This window comes from Grampus griseus (genome assembly GCF_964374135.1).
Source record: "Grampus griseus genome assembly, chromosome: 9".
NCBI classification, from domain to species: domain Eukaryota; kingdom Metazoa; phylum Chordata; class Mammalia; order Artiodactyla; family Delphinidae; genus Grampus; species Grampus griseus.
In genome coordinates, this window is record NC_139003.1 from 32,989,837 (window position 1) to 32,999,354 (window position 9,518).

The 9,518-nt window shown below is 39.5% G+C and overlaps 1 protein-coding gene across 1 annotated transcript; it reads right to left on the bottom strand.

Annotated features, from left to right (window-relative positions):
- Positions 1-421: 421 nt before the first annotated feature.
- On the bottom strand, positions 422-7,666 carry CAV2 (caveolin 2). The gene is made up of 3 exons (XM_082661573.1): positions 7,374-7,666; positions 6,849-7,036; positions 422-2,387 (listed from the first exon to the last, which is right to left on the bottom strand). The coding sequence occupies exons 1-3, from the start codon at positions 7,521-7,523 to the stop codon at positions 2,237-2,239; spliced, it is 489 nt and encodes a 162-aa protein (XP_082517699.1). The 5' UTR covers positions 7,524-7,666; the 3' UTR covers positions 422-2,236.
- Positions 7,667-9,518: the final 1,852 nt, after the last annotated feature.

Genomic DNA, 9,518 nt, shown 5'->3' on the forward strand with positions numbered 1-9,518 from the left:
ATAACTCATGTATTTTTATATATTATGAGTTTTTTAAATAAGGAAAAATTAGTTTTAAAATGTTCTTTATTGATGAGTTTGACATGTAGTAAAAGCAATAAACACATTTTATGAGTTTTTAAAAAGTTTATTATGGATACTGGGAAAGTCCCATCATCACCCACCTCTTCCCTACCCCCAAATAAAAGAACCAGCATATTTGCACATGAAACCTGGATTCACTTGGTACAAAATTTCAATCTTTCAAATAAAATAGTTAATGGCAAATCTCAATAAAAAGTTATTTTGAAAATGATCAATGTTATTCAGAAATAAGGAAATCACATATTCTACGTTTTGCAAGTTAATAGGTTTTGTTATATGACTGTGTATATATTTTGGCTTTAAAACTTACCAATAACTAGAAGATAGAAGCTCATGATTTATTTAAATAGATATTTTATTGATCAAATACATTTGCCCAATCAACATATCCAAATATTTTTTAAAAACATCTTAAATATAAGGTATAAAGTCATGAGACTTATTGACCTTTTTAACTATATAGTAACATCTATATAGTCAAATGAGTAGTAATGCTGAAGTTAATGATCATGAGAGTGTTTTCTAAGCATGAATGGCCTAAGGCAGCTTTGAAAAAATCTCTTTTGTAGCTACCTTCAAAAGGATATGAGTTTCATAATCTGATCATTCATTTGCTTTGGTCCCCAATAGTATTCCAGTACAGTCATCCTGTATATTCACCAGCCTTAGAATTTGGGAAAATAAAATTAATCTTCATTGAATGAGGAGTTGTCCTCTATGAAGATATTCAAAGGAATGTTAATCCGAGTTCTAATAGTAATTCTGAAATTTGAGCATTTATACACTTTTAAGATATGCAAATTATAGTTAACCACTCACATCAGAGACATCTTTTGTACATGCCTATCATTTTGCAATAGAGATTTTTAAAACAACAGTGACTCATAACACTGAAATAGGACTCTACAGTTCAAAAATAATAAGAATAATTTTATACTGTGTAACAAGACTCATATTAGATAACATCTTGAAAGTTTGCAGCTGTTAGTTTTTAATTTATATATACGTAGCTCAGTAGCATGGACCCAGTAAATTGACAACTCTCCTGAAATTACTACGTGAATTACTGTAGTTGAAATTGTACTTAAGTGTCAGAAATAGCCTTTATTTTAAAATGTTATTAAATAGCAGCAATATTACTTGAAGGTAAAGCGAAACATTAATAGGAATGCAGAATACAGGTTTAATTTCTAATTACAAGACAGAAAGCATCTCCTAGATGAAATATCAGTTGGGTTTGTATTAAGATCACAGCCAGATAAACATCAGCCATAAAACACTTCAGGATTTTGCTTGGAAAAGTTAGAAAGAAAAGCCTTGTATATCTCTTTTCCATTCTATTACCAAAGAAGATGCATATGCTTATGTAATCAAGACAGTGCAATCTCACCAGTGAAGTTCCTTGTGGAAGACACATTTACTCCTCCTATATATTAGCTCAACAAGATAACAAATATAATGAGTTCTTTAAAGCAAATATAATGAGTTCTTTAAATCTGATTAGAGAAACATTTACAATAAGTACAAAATATACAGTAAATTGAAACATCTTGTTAAATATGCCTGTAGGTTAACTATGCCCTATTTAAAGGAACATACTTTCATGAATCTATTTTCACATTTGTTTTATCATATTTGAGAGCCCCTATCATCACTGTATACTTTTGTTACTGTAATTTCTAGAATCTTTGTATTATCTTATCTCTAAGTATCCCCATGACTTTACCTGCAAAGGTAATTTAAAAAGTATTACTTCCAAAGTAAAAGAAAAATAAGAAATTCCATATTTTTATGAGCAGTTGTACACAAAACTATTGTAGTGTTTGAGAGAAATGTCCCTTGATCATTATAGATTCATCATTACAAAATGTATACTTACATACTAAAGCAAGAACTGTCTGCCTTCAAAATTAAGTGTTGCCAACCTACTGAGTAATTCTGGTTATAAAGTTAGATATGAAATCCTTGGCTTTTAATATAGAAAAGTATTATTTGAAAAGATCTGAAAATAAACATTTCTACATGTGGTTGCCCATCTTAATAGCTTTCTTAATTTGAACATTTGGGGAATTAACAGAACAGTAGTGCCTTTATGTTATAACAACAAAGAAGTATTACAGTATCCAAATCTCTGGACCTGGGGTCCAAGTATTCAGTCATGGCTCAGTTGCAGGCTGACAGAAGAGAAGCTGCGTCCTACGCTCCTACACAATGGGGCAATGACAACATCTGTCACGCTCTTCCATATTGTCTGCACTGAAGGCAGGACCATTAGGCAGGTCTTTACAAAAGGCATTATAATCCTGGAATGGAGGAAGAGAGATGTGTAAAGATTATTAGTGTTACCAAATAAGGCCACTGACTATTGCATATGCATGAAAAGATATAACAATGGCCCAGTTCACCTAAGCCGGATTAAGCATTTGAAACAAATGAACAGTAACCCACATCATGATAAGATGCACAGAAAATATGTTGCTTAAAAAAAATAAACAAGAATGTACATGATAAACACCAATATTCTTTCTATTGGTAGCAGGCAATCTAAAATAGTAAAGCAAAAGATAAACAAAATAGTAAATTTATATACCTGATCTCTGCCCCTAAACATTAACCTGCCTAAATCTTCATATGTCTCTGAGGTCCTACTTCCTGGTAGCTTTTCCTGTTGTCTCATCCCACTTCCTCCCCATTGGACCAGGCTGGGTTGGATACCCCTTTTTTGTGCGTCTAAAGTACTGCAACAAACTTCTTAATCCTCAAATTCACCAAAAGATATCATAATGGATGCTAACTGCTTATATTTCTGTCTTTCCTATTAGAATGTAAGCTTTTTAAGTTAGGACATCCTTTACCCTTAATAAATGTTTGAGCTGAAGTGAATTTAGTATTCTCATATGCTTTATATTATTAATTTTCCACAGTAATTACACACACTGAAAAGGGTTGTGTAGTACAGTTAAAAGAGCCCTTCAATTATGTCAGAACTCTTAGACAAGAAAAACTAGAGTATCCTAAATTTATTTTTTCTTTATGCCTTTTCTTAAGATAACCACATATTTTCATATTCCTCAGGCTGGTTAATTTTTTCTGTAGTCCTCTGAATAATGTTCTTTGTCATAGTAATGATTTTTGGGCACAAAAGTGTTTGTGAACTCTCAGGCATTGTTGGAGGGCTTCAATAGAATTTTTATTATTACTCGGGTGGGCACAAAGAAGTAAGGTTGATTTTCTTGGTTTACTATTAAAATGTGACTTAAATAAAGGTCTGTTGTATTTAGCCCAAAGTAAAGAGAAGATCAGGCATTTGAGTGATTGAGATATTTTTAGAATACTGAATTATTCATATTGACTGCCTGCATAGATTATATTTATCTTGTGTTTTGTTCCAATGCTAAAGACTTGAAGCAATTTTTTAAAGAAAATTAATTACTAGGTGTTTCAGAATTACATAGTTGAACAGAAACCTGAATGATAGCAACTTTTAACTTCTTATCCCATTATGTTTCTCACTTGATATGTGGCCTTGGGCAAATCACTACAAATTAAAGTAAGAATAGGAAATCTTATAGACCAGCTATCAGGATTAACACTTATTATGCATCCCTGACAGGTCCATATGATGCTGTCATTATAATAAATAATAAATAGAACTATTTTGAAGTCAGAATATATAATGAAACAATTATGACAAAATAATCTCAATTTGACTTAAGTTTAGTTTGGAAAGCTTCCTAGCCAAATTCACTTCCCTCAGAATATAATGCACTTTCCATTCTTTCTTAGGCTGAGAAATTTTCTTTCCCCTAACTCTTTAGATCTCCATGTCCTAAGAGGGAATTAAACACAGGACAAAAGTGCAGCAAAGTGCAATTGCCCACATTTGAGGACTCAGTTCATAGGATGTGGTGAACTCATTTTAATTTTATTTTCTTCAAGTTGTTGTTCTCTCACTTTGGATCAGAGGATCCAGTGATCCACTGACAACAAACTTAAATTGTGTTCTCAACATCCCAGTTAGTTTCCTTTCTGAAACTCCAGGCAATTTGGAATGACCCAAAACTTGGTTGGGGCTCTATGTGACCAACCAAATATTGCTTAAATAAATCTTATAATTAGCAAGATTATATATTTATCCATTGGATAATAAATCCATTAGAACTGGGACTTTTGTTTAGCTTTGTATTAACTATAGTTCCATAAGACTGCCTTGTCACAGCAATTTGCTGTATTAAAAAGTCTTCTGGGAAATGAGACTGCTACTACTGAATTTCCATCAGTTGGACCATTTATTTGAATTGCATCCCAGCAAAAATAAAAGGTAGAGGGGTCCAAGCCACATTTCTTTGGTATGATCCACTTATGACCAATAACCTGTGGTTGCCAAATGGCATATACCTCAGTTTATGGTATGGACTCAAACCAATTCACCTAATGAATGAAGTACAGGTCCCTAATGACCTGTACTTCTGGCCTAGGATCCAGCATCACCAGACTGAGTTCTGAGTGTTTTGTTTTTGTTGTTTGTTTGTTTAAATAATCTAAAGTCAGATCCATTGTGACCAGGCAGTGTGGTTCAAAGAACTTATTACTGCATATTTTCATAGCTTTGATCACCAAGAAAAAAAGTTTACTCAAATGGGTTTGCTCTTCTATAAGGCCTCTCCTTGATCTGGTCTTATTGTGTCACTGGAATGTGATCCATTAATGATAAATCTATTTTATCAAGGTATAAACTAACTTTTAAACATTTTTGTTTGAAGTTACTCCTCTACTTGCAATCACAGCTGCCTGATGACAAATGTATGACAGTTAAATATTTATGTCCCACATGAATGTAATTTGAAAAATAAGCTATAGTTAAGTAATACATTTTCTGTGGCTGAAAAGGAAGCGGTTTGATGATTCACCTCTGGAAGCACTACACAAAAAACATCTCCCATTCTCAGGAGAGCCAGGTGGAGAGAAGCATCATTTGGTTAATTGTAGTTTTACTTATATCTCTCTGCCATTTAGTAAATGGAAACCTTTTTGTTGTCAGTTATTCCACAAGTGCTTTAGGAAAGCCTAGCTTTGTTGACTGGCACTCTATGTTTCCAAATAGCTTCATAGCCAACATTTCACAATATGTTATGTGGTCATTCAGTTTTTCACATTTTGGAAGGTGAGAAAATGGACATAGAGTTTAGATGACTGGTTTTATTCAATTAGGAATCCAAAATTTTATGCACTGACTTGGGCATCTTTAAAAAAAATTCATGTGCTAATGTCAAAATATAAGCTTAACTATATATATCCTTTGTTGATCTGCTCATGTAAACAGGCAAAGATTTTCATTCCTCTGGCAGTTTTCTGGCACTTTCAATATAGTTTAATTGTTTACAGTTTTTAGTGATCAAATTAAATTGATGTTTGTTATTTATCCTTTACTTATTGGGTGAACTTCAATTTATCCTTTAAAAGCCTTTGTAGACCCTTTTCTTTTTAAAAGCCTTCCCTGTGCTTCCCTCCTCCACAGATCTAGCTGGGTTGTCCTCAGCAGCCACCTCTGTACCTAGCCAGTTGTCCTGATGTGCTGTGAGTAAGCTGAAGGCAGATCTTGCATCTTATTCATTCTGGGCCCAGTGCCCAGCACAAACTAAGCACTCAATAAACTTTCTTGGTTGAACTAACTAGCTAGCTAACTGACTAAAGAAATTGATTCAGATGGTAAAGGGGAATGGAGAACAATTTCATAACTTCTAACAATGAACACAACATGTATTAGGGTGTGGCAATACCATATAAAGTGATTATGAAAGACATGGAGACATCTGGGGTTATACATTTCTGCAGGACTGCCCTAAAAGACAAGCTTGGCAATTGTTGCCATACAGGGGATAATCTGAATGTTCTTCCTCTCAGAATAAAGTGGACATTTTTAAAAACAACAATAACAAAACTTCTTGGTAAAATATGACATTTCCTTTTAAATTTTTTAACGCTTAGAAATGTTCTCTATAGCTTTATGATGCATTTCATGTGTGAATAAAGTTACTCAAAATGTCCCAAAATGTCCAATAGGTTTCTATATTTATTTCCCCTTTTACTAGATGCCACTCCTGTTGGTGCCTCATAGGTGAAAAAGTAACTTGGAAGCCTTCTCATTTCATTATCCTGCAGTTTGAGTTTCATTCATTTGTGCTGCGGACCCCTTCACCTTAACTGCACACATCTTGCCTCTCCTCTGTTCTCATCCTTGCCATTTGCCAGTGACAGGATTGGAGCCGCCTCTCCATAGCACTGCTTAACCAGGTCTGACATCCCTCTGCAATGATACTGTCACTGGCATTCTGCTCAGAGATCTCTTTTGTTTTACCCCAAGCACAGGTGGTGACTGAATAAAAGGTGATGAAAGAAATAAGAGCCCTGCCCAGAACCATGGGCACAAGTCAAAACAGGGCCCTATGAGAGAGCAGCCTGTGGCTGGAAGCATGGCTTCCAGATCTCCACCTCCACAGTCAGCTGGGCTTTAGCATTCGAAGGAAGATCACACCCGTGGACAGAGGGACCTTCCTTCTTCTGTTTAAACTCCTAACCCAACCTACAATTCTAAAGAAAGCACACTACCCTTCAAGGCCTCCCAGTTCTGCTACTGCGTTCAGAGATGATGCGCCTTCTTTCGCCTGCAAGCCGGCCTGGGAGAAGGGGAGGGCAGGGGGCAGGTGGCAGAGAACATTCCTACGTTTCAGAAAGCCGGCCCACCCCAGTGTGCCCCTTCTCACCAGATGTGCAGACAGCTGAGGATGGCAAAGAGAATTCCCGCAGCGAAAGCCAAGGGAATGGCCAGGAACACCGTCAGGAACTTGTAGATCACGTATTTGCTGATTTCAAAGAGAGCGTGGCTGCAGATCCACACTTTGTCAGAAGAGTGCGTAGACGCGGGCTCTGCAATCACATCCTCGAATCCCACCTGCGGAGACAAGACTCAGGGATCCTGAACTGTCGCCCAGCCTGCCTCTCCAGGATACGGGAGAGCTCGGGGTGGGAGAAGCAAGAAAGAAAGACTTGGCTGCGGTGCCCCACCTTCTCTTAGGGTCATGGTGGGCGGACAGGAATTTGGCTAAGAATTCCTGGCTACTCAGGCGGCCCCACAGAGGGAATCCGGATCCCGTACCCTGAGGCGCTGACCCAGTGGCGAGGGTGGGAGTTGGGGTCGGAGCAAGTTAGAGGGGGCACCCCCACTCCCAGGCCTTAGCGGGGACTTGGGTCAGCCTCAGGTCCAGGGTAGGGCCCGCCCCAGGCTTCACCTTGAGATGCGAGTTGAGCCGGTGGGGATCTCGGTCGCTGCCTGGATCCACGAACTTCTCGGGGTCGGCGTAATCTACGCTGCTGTGGCGGCTGTAGGAGTCCTCGTCCATGAAGAGCTGGACATCCGCCTTCTCGGTCTCCAGCCCCATCTCAGCGCTTGGTGCGCGGCAGCTGCAGCCCGGCTGGCGCAGCGCGGCTCCCGGCCCGCGCAGCTTCGCCTTCCCGTTGCGCTCGGCCCCGCCCCGCCTCTCTTCGCCTCACCTCTCCCAGAGCGGCCCGGACGGCGGTAGCTTCCCGCTGCCGGCTTCTGCTCCCGGGCCCGCGCGGCCCGAGTCCCGCCCCTCGGCCCGGCCAGGGGGCGGGGGCCGAACGCAGACCGCGAGATGGCTCCCTCCTCGCGCACCCTGCTGCCCGTCCCTGGTCGGGTTCCAGTCCGGCCCAGGCCAGGAGAGGGATCAGGGGGATGTCCAACCAGGCAGATCCCGGCCCTGCCCAGGTGGGCGAAGCGCGTCTCGGGGATGAGGACCCGAATTCGGCCCACAAGGGGCAGGAAGGCTTCTTGGGTCACATTGCACGACACCTAAAACTGTATGTGTAAGAGCCGGCAGGTTGACCCAGGGATAACGGACACACTGCAGCGAGGCAGCTTGGTGGTTAAGAGCGTGGAGGTATCGAATATGAAGGCCTGTGTTCACCTGTAGGCTCTACCGTTTACCTTGTGTGCTCCGGAGCGAGGTACCGAGCCTCTTGGAAGCCTCCTTATAAGGAGCTGCCTCCTTGTAAAATGGGAGCAGTGGTGCTTGCTTCACAGTGTTGTCCCGTGAGAATTAAATGAATTAATTCAAGTAAACCTCTTACGTGGTCCCTACACACGGTACGCTTCCAATCAACGTTGTTACTGCTGCACTGTGAGATAAGCAGCCATAACACACCTGAATGCCAGGCAACCTTGCAAGTGCCAGGGGACCCCGCAAGCACATCAGCTCTTCAGCTATCCCAGTACCCAGAGTATGTGAGTCAGCTGGAGGCACCATGAGAATATGAAACTTGGTACGTGAGCCTCCTAACCCCTATGGGTTTGCATCTTCAGACCATAAGGGGAGGTCTGATTTTTTTTTTTTTTCCACTCTCTCTCTAAATTATAACTTACTTTTCCTTTGGATCAGATCCTGTTGAAAGATTTCAGGTATCTCTAAGATGCAGTCACATCTGCAACTACCTTGTAGGAACCATGTAAACAAACCCCTATCATAAAGCCACACTGCAGTAGATGAACCAGCCTGTGAACTACTCACACAAACGCTTTCAGAAGGGAGGAGCTTGCACGTTCATAAAGGGTTTAAGGTCTGGTGGACTTACACATGGGGGAGGAAAAGCACCTAGTGAAAATTTGCTGAAAGCAAAATAATGAGTCCTAGACTTGAGGGGGTGCCTGCAGCTTGCTCAGAGCCTAAGGCATAGTAGGCACCCCGTAGGTATTGCTGAATACAGGAACTCACTGAACATATCAAATCCCCTTGTGTGAACTAGATTTGAAGAATTACTTCTTCTGAAAGAAAAAGACTATTTTTGAAAATATACGAAAAAACAGCAGGATCCGAATTGGAAAAATACTTTGTAGCCAAAACTCAATAGTCTAATAATTAAATAAAAAGTTTACGTACTGCTACTACTGCGTATGGATGGCAGTGTTGTAACGCTGTAGAGTGTTAACATAGTTGAATGTTATGCAAACTTTGCTCCTTCTCTCCCAGAAGTGGTTCTGCTTGCCCATTCCCTTATTTCTTATTTTCTTTCCCAATTTTATCTATGTTCAATTAATTCCAAAGTGATGACTTAGACATTCTGCTTATTGCTTTTTCTATATTTCTCTACTTCCTCTATTCACCAACGCACACTTGACTCTGAGAGTTGGGACTTTTCTAGAGTTGTTGCCCAACAACTGTTTATCAAAGTGAATAGAAAACATTAATCCTTAAGGAAATCCGTTATATCAATTACCAGGAGATGGAAAAGAAGAGAGAGTTTACAGCTAAATAACATTTTGTACAAACTTATTTTCCTCAAACTTAAAATTCAAGTTTGAAGTTTAAGATTTCCAGATGTTTCATCCAAAGAAGAAAGTCATTCCCATAGTGCTAGAG